Raw genomic sequence first — 14,752 nt, forward strand, 5'->3', positions numbered from 1 at the left:
GGCTCTCGGTGGATATAAATACATTTTACTCTTAGGCATATAGTTAGTATAGTTCACTCTAATCTCACTTGAATGAAAAAGAAAATGTTGTTGCCCAAATCTCAAAAGGGAAACCAACAAATATTCTGGGTTGAATAATAGTGCTCAGATGTACCCCGGATGCTGCCACTGTATCTTTTTAGTCATTTCCTAGTCCTCCTGCTTAATATCTCTAAAGCAAAGAAAACGAGATCCTGGCCTCACCACGTTTTATAAACTTGGCCCTTTGCCTCCCTTCCAAAAAGTTCTACTGACTATTTTTAACAGGGTATGTGAGCACACACTGCAACATTCAAACAGAACCTTCTCACTTAAAAAGCAAAAGGCAAAGTCTAGCTGTTTCATTAAAAAAAAAAAACTATCCATAAAGAACAATGCCCCCCCCTTTCTTCCAGTGTGGCCAGTCAAGCCCAGTGCCAGGTACCAGTCAGCCAGCCAGCCCAAGCCCTCCACACACTGAGTTCCAGTGTGGCCAGCCGAGCCCAGTGCCAGGGCACCAGTCAGGCAGCCGGCACAAGCCCTCCACACACTGAGTTCCAGTGTGACCAGCCGAGCCCAGTGCCAGGGCACCAGTCAGCCAGCCGGCACAAGCCCTCCACACACTGAGTTTTCCAGTGTGACCAGCCAAGCCCAGTGCCAGGGCACCAGTCAGCCAGCTGGCACAAGCCCTCCACACACTGAGTTTTCCAGTGTGGCCAGCCGAGCCCAGTGCCAGGGCACCAGTCAGGCAGCCGGCACAAGCCCTCCACACACTGAGTTTTCCAGTGTGACCAGCCAAGCCCAGTGCCAGGGCACCAGTCAGGCAGCCGGCACAAGCCCTCCACACACTGAGTTCCAGTGTGACCAGCCGAGCCCAGTGCCAGGGCACCAGTCAGCCAGCCGGCACAAGCCCTCCACACACTGAGTTTTCCAGTGTGACCAGCCGAGCCCAGTGCCAGGGCACCAGTCAGGCAGCCGGCACAAGCCCTCCACACACTGAGTTCCAGTGTGACCAGCCGAGCCCAGTGCCAGGGCACCAGTCAGCCAGCCGGCACAAGCCCTCCACACACTGAGTTTTCCAGTGTGACCAGCCGAGCCCAGTGCCAGGGCACCAGTCAGCCAGCTGGCACAAGCCCTCCACACACTGAGTTCCAGTGTGACCAGCCGAGCCCAGTGCCAGGGCACCAGTCAGCCAGCCGGCACAAGCCCTCCACACACTGAGTTTTCCAGTGTGGCCAGCCGAGCCCAGTGCCAGGGCACCAGTCAGCCAGCCGGCACAAGCCCTCCACACACTGAGTTTTCCAGTGTGGCCAGCCGAGCCCAGTGCCAGGGCACCAGTCAGGCAGCCGGCACAAGCCCTCCACACACTGAGTTCCAGTGTGACCAGCCGAGCCCAGTGCCAGGGCACCAGTCAGGCAGCCGGCACAAGCCCTCCACACACTGAGTTCCAGTGTGACCAGCCGAGCCCAGTGCCAGGGCACCAGTCAGGCAGCCGGCACAAGCCCTCCACACACTGAGTTTTCCAGTGTGACCAGCCAAGCCCAGTGCCAGGGCACCAGTCAGGCAGCCGGCACAAGCCCTCCACACACTGAGTTCCAGTGTGACCAGCCGAGCCCAGTGCCAGGGCACCAGTCAGGCAGCCGGCACAAGCCCTCCACACACTGAGTTCCAGTGTGACCAGCCGAGCCCAGTGCCAGGGCACCAGTCAGGCAGCCGGCACAAGCCCTCCACACACTGAGTTCCAGTGTGACCAGCCGAGCCCAGTGCCAGGGCACCAGTCAGGCAGCCGGCACAAGCCCTCCACACACTGAGTTTTCCAGTGTGACCAGCCAAGCCCAGTGCCAGGGCACCAGTCAGGCAGCCGGCACAAGCCCTCCACACACTGAGTTCCAGTGTGACCAGCCGAGCCCAGTGCCAGGGCACCAGTCAGGCAGCCGGCACAAGCCCTCCACACACTGAGTTCCAGTGTGACCAGCCGAGCCCAGTGCCAGGGCACCAGTCAGGCAGCCGGCACAAGCCCTCCACACACTGAGTTCCAGTGTGACCAGCCGAGCCCAGTGCCAGGGCACCAGTCAGGCAGCCGGCACAAGCCCTCCACACACTGAGTTTTCCAGTGTGACCAGCCAAGCCCAGTGCCAGGGCACCAGTCAGGCAGCCGGCACAAGCCCTCCACACACTGAGTTCCAGTGCAGGGAAAGTGCTGACTCAGGCGTGTTACCCTCTGGGTTGCCTTCACGAGATTTTGAAGGGAAACAAATGTGTCTGCCCAGATTATTGGTCTTGGGCCAAATGCAGATGAGTTTCAGTTTCTTCTAAACTGCAGATTGGGGGCATTCGAAAGGGTGACCAGGATTAAAGCTGACTTCAGATGACCTAGAAATCACAAATATCCACTTAGTGGGATAAGACTAGGGAGATGACTGGAGTAGGTGACAAGGAAGAAATAGCTGGGTTTTTTCTAGTTTTTTAATATAATTTATTTATAAAATAGAAAATATTAACAAAACTGTGGGATAAGAGGGGTAACATTCCACACAATTCCCACCACCAGGATTCCATATCCTATGCCTTCCACCGGAAGCTTCCCTGGTCTTTACCCCTCTGGGAGTCTGGACCCCAATTCTTTATGGGGAGCAGAAGGTGGGAGTTCTGGCTTCTGGCATGGCTTATCCGCTGGACCTGGGCGTTGGCAGGTGGACCCTGGGGGAGGAGGGATGACAGAGTCCTGCTCAGCTCTCACATGAGCTGGTACCAGGGCTTGAACCTGTAGCCTGGAGAGTTTGAGGCACACAGACTGTGCGGTGATAGACTGTGTGATCTTAGCCCAAAACTGGTTTCTTTGCCTTTTGAAATGGCCGGCAAAAGCACCGACTGTCCAACCGTGTATCTGTGATGTGGACAACAGCCCTGGCCTTGTCTGAGGATAGAAGTTAGGACGTCTCCCTTTTCTCGAAGCAAAAGTAGCTTAGCACATCACACACAGACTAAGTCACCTTTGAAAAGCCTCTGTGGCCTCCCAGAATGGTATATCCTCTCTTTATTCTACATTTCTCCATTTTCCTTAACAACAAGCACTTCTCTTGCTAATCAACACCCTGAATCTCTAGCTCCAGTCAACATCCACTTGCTGCACCGACATCAGAGCAGCCCTGTCCCCACTGAGCTCTTGGGTCTGACTGTTTCCTGCCGTCATGGTGACGTTCTCAGCATCTCCTGTCCAGGTGTCTTGCAGGAGCTGTGGAGAAAGGTCATCATGTCTTCAGTGAGAAGAAAAACACCCTCCAGACTTGAGAAGTGGGTTGTCAGCAGCAGCTATTAGCCAGTCCCTAGTCCTAAGAATTGGTAGTCAGAAATGCCTTAAAAGGTTTTGTGTGGGATGTTTAATGTTTAATATCCAGATTGAGCTTTGTTCCTGAGTAACACCCCTCAGCATTAGTATAGAATCTTGCATGTGTCTACTCTGAACATCACAACTCTGTGAGTATAACCGACACTTACCCTGTGTTACAACTCGAGAAAAAAGAATGTTTGCTAATTTGTCCTCCAAGCAGAATAGACTATTGTAAATATCTGGATTTATTATCTTTTAAAGTCCATGTAGCTATGTATGTATTATCAGATAGAGACAGAGAGAAATTGAGAGGCAGGAGGAAATTGAAAGGGAGAGAGAGAGACACCTGCAGCCCTGCTTCACCACTTGTACGTAGATCAAAGGTCCAGTGACAGAAGCGTAGACAGACAGACAAGACAGGTAATGGATGTTTTCTATAACCTTATTCTCTAACTGCAAAATGATGTATACCACTACCAAAAAATCAAACTATGAGAATTATAAAAGAACAATAGTCACCTTTCATCCCTACTGTGTGTTTTTCTTTCCAAGTTTAAAACCAACTATGAGAAAAAAAGCTTTACGGTTCCCATCCAGCCCAACGAAACCGTCCTGGGAGCCGTGATAAACAATGTGTCAGAGGCCATGGAGACCCTGACGCGAGTCAGAGAGGAGCTGGTGCCCATTGCGGGTTCTGTGAACGGCGTCAACGCCCTGGGACTGGTTGTCTTCTCTATGTGTTTTGGCTTCGTGATTGGAAACATGAAGGAGCAGGGCCAGGCTCTGCGAGACTTCTTTGATTCTCTTAATGAGGCCATCATGAGGCTGGTAGCAGTGATAATGTGGTAAGTGCCCCTACTCGCTGCTCAGACTAAGTATAAAACTGCACCACCTGCGTCCTCCCCTGGGGGGCACTAGGCAGGATGGCCAGCTGCAGTGCCCACTTTCTGGCCATCACGAGCAAGTCAGTGACTCTAGGCTTGTGGCGATCTTGAACCTGTCTGCAGGCTTCTCTTGGTAAGTTTGCTTCTGTTCTTGAAAGGTGTCATCTCCTGATCCCGGTGCTGACTTCACCACTCGCTATCTATCTTATTCCTTCCAGACGTCATTGAACAAGTGCCTGGGAGGTGTCAAACCTCCTGTAGCAGGTCCAGAGACACAGTGGTAAAGGTGCTGCTCTGGATTCTACAGTATTTCAAGTCAAACACAAATAAACCAAAGGCTGGGTGGCGCACCTGGTTGAGCGCTCCCATTATAGTGTGTGAGGACCCAGGTTCAAGCCCCCAGTCCCCACCTGCAGTGGAAAAGCTTCACGAGTGGTGAAGCAGGGCTGCAGGTGTCTCTCTGTCTCTCTCCCTCTCTATCTCCCCTCCCTTCTCAATTTCTCTCTGTCAATAATAAGTAAATAAAAGTCTTTTTTTAACTTTTTTTATATTTATTTTATTTATTTTTTCCCTTTTGTTGCCCTTGTTGTTTTATTGTTGTAGTTATTATTGTTGTTGTCATTGTTGTTGGATAGGACAGAGAGAAATGGAGAGAGGGAGGGGAAGACAGAGAGGAGGAGAGAAAGACAGACACCTGCAGACCTGCTTCACCGCCTGTGAAGCGACTCCCCTGCAGGTGGAGAGCTGGGGTTCAAACCGGGATCCTTATGCCGGTCTTTGTGCTTTGCGCCACCTGCGCTTAGCCCGCTGTACTACAGCCCGACTCCTAATAAATAAAAGTCTTTTAAGATATACAAATAAATAAAAATAAGTCAATCCTGTGTTTTAATCACAATAGCCATGAAAAGGAAATAAAACACCAAGTGACAAGAACTGTCGGTGGCTTAGAAGTGGCCTTGGGTGGTGCCGACAACATCTGGGGACATGACAATGTTACGTGACCTCTGAGTGAACAGAAACCCACCAGATAGCGCACTAAGAGAACAGCATCCCCCACAGAAGGGAAGCAAGTGCAGAGACCCTCACCCATCAAGAAAGCCAGGACCTCCCAGTCATTACCCCATCCTGGAAGAAGGGAATGCCAGTGACAGCTGCATGTGCCCGGGGGCTCAAGGAAGTGCTGAGGGTGCCAGGGTGCTCACAGCAACTCACTTCAGCTTGAGCTGAGAGCGGGAGGCAAAGGGAAAAGCTCCATCGAAAGGGGAGCCTTCCCCTCCAAAGGAACCCGTTTAACAGGGAGACCCCTTTTCTTGGTTCAGGTCTGAGCTGGGGGTGTTTTTCCTTTATCCTTTCTTTTTAATCCAGATTCCTTCTTGGTGTGCACCTGAGGCAGGAAGACACCCATTTCTAGAGAAAATCACTTGTGATTAAAAAAAAATCCTTGGTCTTAAGAGCAAGCCAAAACCTTGGGAAATTCATTTTTCAACAGTTTGTACAAAATGGACCTGAACCTGGGTACAAAAAGTGTTTGGAATGGTCTCCACGGCAGCCCTACTGAATTCTGGGCCGTCCATTGAAGTGCTGGCAGGGCTGACAATGGATATTTATCTTTGTATTATTAAAATGCCTCCACCTCTCGCCTCTTCTATGAAAGGGCCCATTCAAGGCCACTGCGTGAAGCTCACATGTAGCTTTGCACATTCAGCGTTGAGTTATTACACTTCAGAAAACAGGTACTTAGAACTCCCCAGCCCATGTTTTAAAAGAACTTTTCAAAGAAGCATTGTATATTTTTTTTCCATTTGAAGTAAGCCCTCCACAGTTCTGAGCAGAGCAGACCCCCTCCTTAAGAATGCCGGCCTCCGTTTGGGGTAACAAGAACTCAAAGGCAGTTGAAAGTGTGGCCTTGGTGCCGCCAAGGTTGTTTCCATATTACAAGTCAGTTTGGTCTCGGTTGTTATTTGTGCTGAGTCTACAAGGACCAGTCACAGATGTAGCAGCCTTTAGCTAGTGAGAACTTCCAGCACCTGAGTGAGCAAATGCCCGACTCAGTAGCAGGAGGGTGGCTTGAAGCGCGCTGGGTGTATTTTATGGCTACCTTCTTAGAGAAGATGGACATTCATGACGGCATGGCTGAAGACAGAAGGATCCCTTTGAAATATGGTGAGCAATGCCAGTGTTCTGTTTGCACTAATACATAAAATTTCTCTTTTTTTTTTGTCATTTCTGGAGTTTCACCTCTCAAGGCTTAATTTTTTGAGGTTGAAAGAGAAGTGGAGGGTACAGGAAAGAGGTGAAGAGTATGGGAAAGACATCACTGTAGCACAGTGCAGGGGAGGCTGGGCTAGAACCCAGGTTGTGTGCATGACAGACAACACAGGCATGCTCCCAGATGAACTGTGTCACCAGTCCCAAGTGCCCCTCAACTAAGAGGTGATTTGAAAAAAAAAAAAAAAAAAGCCAAGTAATGTTGAGAATGATGTGCTATAGAAAGATCATAGCACAGATCAGAGTGGCCTTGGGAGGAGGTAGCAGGCTGCGTCTGGAGCAGTGAAAGGCCCCTGAGCACATCTTGTGTTGGTCCGGCTCCCATGTGGGAAAAGCTCCCCACAGTCGGCTGCCAGCCCAGTGGGTCCCCGCACCTCAACACACCTTGCCGTGGGGCCACAAGGCACTGGAGCGGAGAAGTGACCCAAGGTGAGAGAATCAGTGTGCAGGGGCTGTGGGGTGAATGTGGTCACAAGACCTGCCCTATTTCCACAGGTCTAGGAGAAGAAGGACTGGCCGAGAGAGACAGAATGGGAGGGAAGACAGCTCTGCAGTGCTGACACTCAGATTTGTCTTTACAAGAAAGAGGGAAGTTTAGAGTCGGCACGAGCCCTAGAATACCCTGGGCAGAAAGTCTGAAAATCAAGTCTCATTTTTCTTTCCTTTTGATTTGACTTTATTTGTTTTATTACTGACTTAAGCTTGTTTGACAAATCATCCGATTCCAGGTGGACTTTCACACCCACAGGTGAGGCGTGGAAGTCTCTACTCTTGTGCGTATCACTGGGTGATTTTCTGGAGTGACTTGTGGGAAAGCAGACTCCCAGTTGTCCGTGTCCTGCTTCTCCGCAGGTACGCCCCCCTGGGCATCCTCTTCCTGATCGCAGGGAAGATCGTGGAGATGGAGGACATGGGGGTGATTGGGGGGCAGCTGGCCATGTACACCGTGACGGTCATCGTGGGCCTGCTCATTCATGGCGTCATCGTGCTACCGCTCTTCTACTTCCTGGTGACTCGGAAAAACCCCTGGGTCTTCATCGGGGGGCTGCTCCAAGCCCTGGTCACAGCTCTTGGCACCTCCTCCAGGTGGGTGCCTCTGACTTACCCACAGGAGACTTGAGCCTGGCTGGGAAGACGGCATAATGTTTATGCAAAAGACTCTCAAGCCTGACTCTCAAGCATTTGTTATAACTTTTCTCTTTTTTGCAGTTTTTTATGATTTAATAATGATTGACAAGATTGTAAATTAACAGGGGTGCAATCCCACACAGTTCCCACCCTCAGAGCTCCCTGTCCCCTCCCCTCCATTGGAAGCTTCCCTGTTCTTTATCCCTCTGGGAGCCTGGACCCAAATTCTCTATGGGGAGCAGAAGGTGGGAGTTCTGGCTTCTGTCATTGCTTCTCCACTGGACATGGGTGTTGGCAGGTGGACCCACACCCCCAGCCTGTGTCTGTCTGTCCCTAGTGGGGCAGGGCTCTGGGGAGGGGAGGCTCCAGGACACATGGGTGAGGGCGTCTGTCCAGGGAGGTCAGGGTGGCATCATGGTAGCAACTTGGTTCATACCTGTAAAACTGAGCTCAAAATTTCCTTTATTTTTTTTCAGGAATTTTTAAGTTTTATTCAGGAAAATTGAGAACATTCACGTTAGGCCAGGAGGGAGAGAGAAAAATAGAGAGAGAAAAAGAAGAAGAACTCACATGTTGGGAGTCTCACCTAGGCAGAGAGAGACCAAACTTTACTCTTTTTAATGTTTTATTATTTTTAAATCTTTTTAAATTATTGGATAGAGACAGAGAACAATTGAAAGGGAAGAGGGAGATAGAGAGGGAGAGAGACAAAGAGACACCTGCAGCCCTGCCTCACCACTCCTGAAGCTTTCTCCCTGCAGGTGGGGACCAGGGGCTTGAACCCGGGTCCTTGTTCACTATAGTGTGTGCTTAAGCAGGTGCGCCTCCACCTGGCCCCCAAAGTTTACTTTGAATCAGTATCCACAGCTGAGTATAGCAGATTTTGGGGGGTGGGGAAAGAGGGGGCTTAAACTTAAGTGCATATAAATAGATTTTGATGTTAATTAGACCTATTTGGGATTCAAGGAATGGCTGGACTCAGTCTTTTCAGGAGACAAAATAGAAACCAGCGCTCCTGTTCTTCCCTCTTCCAATCAGCAGGAGCCTTAAGAAGCCATGGCAGGGGGGTCGGGCGGTGGCACAGCGGGTTAAGCGCATGTGGCGCCAAGCGCAAGGACCGGCGTAAGGATCCCGGTTCGAGCCCCCAGGTCCCCACCTGCAGGGGAGTCGCTTCACAGGCGGTGAAGCAGGTCTGCAGGTGTCTGTCTTTCTCTCCCCCTCTCTGTCTTCCTCTCCTCTCTCCATTTCTCTCTGACTATCCAACAATGACAACATCAATAACAATAATAACTACAACAATAAAACAACAAGGGCAACAAAAGAGAAAATAAATAAATATTTTTAAAAAGAAACTGAAAAATGAGCAACACAGAGCAGAACTTGGGCTGGGTTTGGTGTGCTGCACCAAGTAAAGGACTCTGGGTGGGGGAGGAGTGTTCAGGTCCTGGAACATGATGGTGGGGGAGGCCCAAGGCAGGGGGCTTAGAGTGTTATGTTAAATGTTATTAGAATGTTCTGTGCAGGGGCTGCGTGCACACAGTAAGAGTGTGGTGTGGAGAGCTGAGAAATGTTACCCGTGCCCCAGCTACTGTATCTTACTGCCAACTGCAAGCCATTAATCCCCCAATAAAGGGGAAAACATCTAAAAACGAGGCCCTGGCAGACACAGCACAGTCTCTGTGATGCAGCAACAGGCACCAGTGGCGCTTCACAGAGGAACCCCAGCAGGAGAGCTGCCAGGTGGGGCCACACGGGTCCCCACCCGGCTGCCCCGGACGCGAGTGCTGACCGGTTCCCTTGAGGTCCGGACGAGGGCAGGAAGGAGCTCTGCCCAGATGCCCAGCCTGCGCGCCCTCTGCTGCTGACACGAGCCAGCTGACCCGTGCTTTCTCCACCCTCAGCTCCGCCACGCTGCCCATCACGTTCAAGTGTCTGGAGGAGAACAACGGTGTGGACAAGCGCGTGACCAGGTTTGTGCTCCCAGTCGGAGCCACCATCAACATGGACGGCACAGCCCTCTACGAGGCTCTGGCTGCCATTTTCATCGCCCAAGTCAACAATTTTGACCTGAACTTTGGACAGATCATCACAATCAGGTACCAGGAATGCTTCACACAACCCTTTCTGGAGAACGACTTTGGCTGAGGGGGGTGGGGGGAGCCTCTGCCTCGCAGGAAGGAGGCCCTGGGTTCGACCCCCAGCACCACGTGAGAGAGACAGGTACTTCTGTCTCCTCTCTCATTCATTTACTACTTACCAAAAGATTCATTACTTTAATAATGAGGACAGGGTTCAGATGGGTAACAAAATGGTTGGGAAGACGTCACACATAAGTGGAAGTTGAGGTATGGAGGAAGTAGCCTTAGTCTGTATATTTAGATAGACGTAATCATCTTTTAATGATGTAAATCCCATGAAGAGTGAAATTATTTTTTAATTTTTTATTATTATCTTTCTTCACTTATTGGATAGGCACAGCCAGAATTTGAGAAGGAAGGGGGAAGATAGCAAGGAAGAGAGACAGAGAGACACCCGCAGCCCTGCTTCACCACTCGCAAAGCTTTCCCCCTGCAGGTGGGGACCAGGGGCTCGAACCCAGGTCCTTGCACAATGTAACATTTGCGCTCAACCAGGTGCGCCACCACCCAGCCCCAAATAGTGAAGTTCTAAAGATAAAGACATGAATGGAGTGAACAGTGAGACTTGCCTGCCACCCCCATGCCCATCTTCCTGCAGGTGGCCACTGCTGGTCGCTCAGTGGATAAACACCTTTTCCTGGACAAACACAGGCAAACACTTTTTCTCATCATCAGTGGAAGCACACTACCCATACTGCCTGCCACCTGACTGACTGACTAATCATATAGCAAATCTAAAGATGTTCAGTTTACCTAATGTGGACATGTCTTTAAAAATGACATTATACTTTCATTTAAAAGATACTCAGGTATGTTAGTTTCTACTGACAGTATTAAAAAATAAAAATTGAAGCTGAGAAAGTGGTTCAGCTGATAGAACTCAAGCTTTATTTTTAAAATATTTTATTTATTTATTATTGGATAGAGAACAGAGATAAGTTGAGAGGGGAGGAGGAGAGAGAGAGGGAGAGAGACAGAGAGATACCGGCAGACCTGCTTCACCACTCATGAAGCTTTCCCCCTGCAAGTGGGGACCAGGAGCTTGAACCTGGGTCCTTGCACACTGTAATATGTATGTTCAACCAGGTGCACCACCACCTGAGTCTAAGGCTTTACAAACGTTAGGACTTAGGTTCCATCCCCAGAACCACAACTGATCAGAATAATGTGCTGTGATTTTTCTCTCTCTTCCTCTCCCTCTCTCTCTCCTCTCTCTGTAAGAAAAAAAAAACTCTAGAAAAATATATATATACTTGACAACCTGCACTGACATTTCCCCTTGGATTTTCAGACAATATCAATAGATGATGTACTTCATTGACAAATTTGGAGTTTGATTTTTATGGAGTTCCAACTATCATGTATAAAAAGTGCCCCCCCCCACACTGCCATTTCCCTAATCATCCTGCCTGTCATGGTTACTTGCCAGTTTATTTTACAACCTGGAGATGACACATGCATCCTTGTGTGTGAGCAGACAGTCCTGCTTCCTGAAAGCCTGTGTATACAGACAGTGGACAGCCTGACAGGAACTGTACCTCACCCTCTACTTGTGCGTGAGCAGACAGTCCTGCTTCCTGAAAGCCTGTGTATACAGACAGTGGACAGCCTGACAGGAACTGTACCTCACCCTCTACTTGTGCGTGAGCAGACAGTCCTGCTTCCTGAAAGCCTGTGTATACAGACAGTGGACAGCCTGACAGGAACTGTACCTCACTCTCTACTTGTGCGTGAGCAGACAGTCCTACTTCCTGAAAGTCTGTGTGTACAGTGGACAGCCTGACAGGAACTGTACCTCACTCTCTACTTGTGCGTGAGCAGACAGCCCTGCTTCCTGAAAGCCTGTATGTATAGACAGTGGACAGCCTGACAGGAACTGTACCTCACCCTCTACTTGTGCGTGAGCAGACAGCCCTGCTTCCTGAAAGCCTGTGTGTACAGACAGTGGACAGCCTGACAGGAACTGTACCTCACCCTCTACTTGTGCGTGAGCAGACAGCCCTGCTTCCTGAAAGCCTGTAAGTACAGACAGTGGACAGCCTGACAGGAACTGTACCTCACTCTCTACTTGTGCGTGAGCAGACAGCCCTGCTTCCTGAAAGCCTTTAAGTACAGACAGTGGACAGCCTGACAGGAACTGTACCTCACTCTCTCCTGTGGGAGAGGGTCTCCAGGAGACCCTGCTCTCCTGTGTACATGTATGCTGCTGTTAGCGCTTGTTTTGGAGATCAAAACAAGTCAGGTTTTTCTCAGGACTTGTTACTATAAAATCAACTTACTGGAAAGCTGAGAGACAGGACTTACGTTCTAGAGCAGGTTTAAAAATGGTTTGTATTTGTGTATTTGTCCTCTCTCTCTTTTTTTCTCTCCCTTTGTGACATTTCACTTGTACATGGTTCAGCAAGCACTTTCTGAGAATAAAAATATTTTTCTACATAACCACCACACAGTAAGAATCTAAAAACTGCATCCAGACTAACCAGTCTGTATTCAGACTTCTCCACCGTGCTCAGACTCTCTTCTGCAGCTCCTCCCAGACCGTGACCAGACCCAGACTCCTGGCTTTGTCTGGTGTGTGTCCTCTGTCCCCACATTCCCACGGGTGTGTCTCTCTGGAAGGAAAGAGCCCTGTGCTCAGGACTTGGTGTGCAGAGCAAGTCTCAGAAGACACTGCATGCCTCCTCTGTGTGTTGGGACAGAGCTGTTGCTGTGAGCACAGTGGGGAGGAAAGTGAGTGTAGGCATGACCCGGGCAGTGTCTCCCACCTGGAGCCCTGCACACCCCCTGGAGTCCTGCACACTCCCTAGAGCCCTGCACACACCCCCATGAGCCCTGCACACTCCCTGGAGCCCTGCACACTCCCTGGAGTCCTGCACACCCCCTGGAGCCCTGCACACCCCCTGGATCCCTGCACACCCCCATGAGCCCTGCACACCCTCTGGAGCCCTGCACACTCCCATGAGCCCTGCACACACCCTGGAGCCCTGCACACTCCCTGGAGCCCTGCACACTCCCTGGAGCCCTGCACACTCCCTGGAGCCCTGCACACACCCTGGAGCCCTGCACACACCCTGGAGCCCTGCACACATCCCCATGAGCCCTGCACACACCCTGGAGCCCTGCACACACCCCCATAAGCCCTGCACACCCCCTAGAGCCCTGCACACCCCCTGGAGCCCTGAACACCCCCTGGAACCCTGCACACCCCCTGGAGCCCTGCACACCCCCTGGAGCCCTGCACACTCCCTGGAGCCCTGCACACCCCCTGGAGCCCTGAACACCCCCTGGAGCCCTGAAAACTCCCTGGAGTCCTGCACACCCCCTGGAGCCCTGCACACCCCCTGGCTGGAGGTGTCTGATAGGATAAGGTTCCCACAAAGCACTAAGGCTGGCAGGTCTTCTGCCATGCAAGGGATGGAGGCTTGTGGTTCTTCTCCAAACCGGAAGCATCGTCCTCATGCCCATGACCCAGGGCAGTGCTGCCTGCTCTACTCAAGCTTTAGCCTGTGCAGAGAAGACGGAGAGGAGCAAGGCCTCTCCAGGGCCTTCATCATCCCCATCTCACAAGCCAGGACTTTGTAGCACAGGGAGTGCTGGGAAGTGTAGTCTTCACTCTGGTCAGCCATATACCTGCAGAAAATTCTAACAGCACAGGAGGCGACTATCAGCAGCATGGCCCTTATTATCACTGACCCTTATTATCTTTATTTATTGGACAGAGAGAGCCAGGAATCGAGAGGGAAGGGGGAGACAGAGAGGGAGAGAGACAGAGAGACACCTGCAGTCCTGCTCCACCACTCGCAAAGCTTCCCCCCTGCAGGTGGAGACCAGGGGCTCGAACCCGGGTCCTTGTGCCCTGCAACATGTGCGCTCAGCCAGGTGCGCCCCTACCTGGCCCCCAGCCATATCACGTGATCAATGCCACTTTCTATGAAGTTCTTCCCTTACTCTTTCTTTTTTTAATTTTTTAAATTAATTTTATTTATTCCCTTTTGTTGCCCTTGTTTTATTTGTTGTAGTCATTATTAATGTCGTTGTTGGATAGGACAGAGAGAAATGGAGAGAGGAGGGGCAGACAGAGAGGGGGAGAGAAAGACAGACACCTGCAGACCTGCTTCACCGCCTGTGAAGCGACTCCCCTGCAGGTGGGGAGCCGGGGGCTCGAACTGGGATCCTTACTCTGGTCCTTGCACTTTGCGCCACCTGCGCTTAACCCACTGCACTACCGCCCGACTCCCACCTTACTCTTTCTAAAGAATCTTATGTCCACATCACAATACAAATATGAATTTACCAAGTGGAGTTCCAAGAAGCTGTGCGGCTGGCAGAGCAGGTCCACGTTACCTCATGCACGGTCTGAACTGTGCTTTGCTCGTAATCACCTCACATTTCAGTGAATCTGTTTGTTTGCTCTTCTGACCACATGAGTCACAAGCTCAGTCTGTCTGCATCTCTGCACTCTGAGGTGTCTATCTTCCCTTCTCCCTCTCTATCTCCCCACCCCTCTCAACTTCTCTCTGTTCTATCAAATAAAAATAGAAAAAAATAAATAAATACAAGCATACAAAAAACACATAAAAGTAGTTCTAAAAATATATATGTATAGTGCTCACTTTGGCAGCACATATACTAAAAAATAAATATGTATATATCCCAGGAAGTCTTTTTATTATTTACCACTCCTATCACCAAAGAGAAATTTTATACATGTTTAATATAGCTAATTTTTAAAAAAGAAAGAGATGGATTTTTCTGCCGTCTTGTTTTGTTGTTTTGCCCCCAGGGCTGTCGCTGGGCTCAGTGCCTGCACCACAAATCCACTGTTCCTGGAGGCTGTTTTTTCCTTTCTGTTGCCCTTGTTGTTTATCATTGTTGCTATCGTTGTTGTTTTTATTGCTGTCACTGTTGTTGAATAGGACAGAGATAGATCAAGAAAGGAGGGAGACAGATAGGAGGAGAGAAAGATAGACACCCACAGGCCTGTT

General features: G+C 50.3%; 1 protein-coding gene across 3 annotated transcripts in view; it reads left to right on the plus strand.

Moving 5' to 3' along the window:
- The window catches only part of SLC1A3 (solute carrier family 1 member 3), an 88,677-nt gene that overhangs the window by 68,544 nt on the left and 5,381 nt on the right, over nucleotides 1–14,752 (plus strand). For 2 of the 3 annotated variants that reach the window (XM_007532046.3, XM_060190955.1), the window contains 3 exons: nucleotides 3,902–4,194; nucleotides 7,354–7,587; nucleotides 9,531–9,725. In XM_007532046.3, the coding sequence (XP_007532108.1) occupies nucleotides 3,902–4,194; nucleotides 7,354–7,587; nucleotides 9,531–9,725 (722 nt within the window). Of the gene's footprint in view, nucleotides 1–3,901; nucleotides 4,195–7,353; nucleotides 7,588–9,530; nucleotides 9,726–11,196; nucleotides 11,319–14,752 lie in introns of those variants that run through there. The other variant, XM_060190954.1, reaches the window with a different exon arrangement.

This window comes from Erinaceus europaeus, chromosome 5, assembly GCF_950295315.1.
Source record: "Erinaceus europaeus chromosome 5, mEriEur2.1, whole genome shotgun sequence".
NCBI classification, from domain to species: Eukaryota; Metazoa; Chordata; class Mammalia; order Eulipotyphla; family Erinaceidae; genus Erinaceus; species Erinaceus europaeus.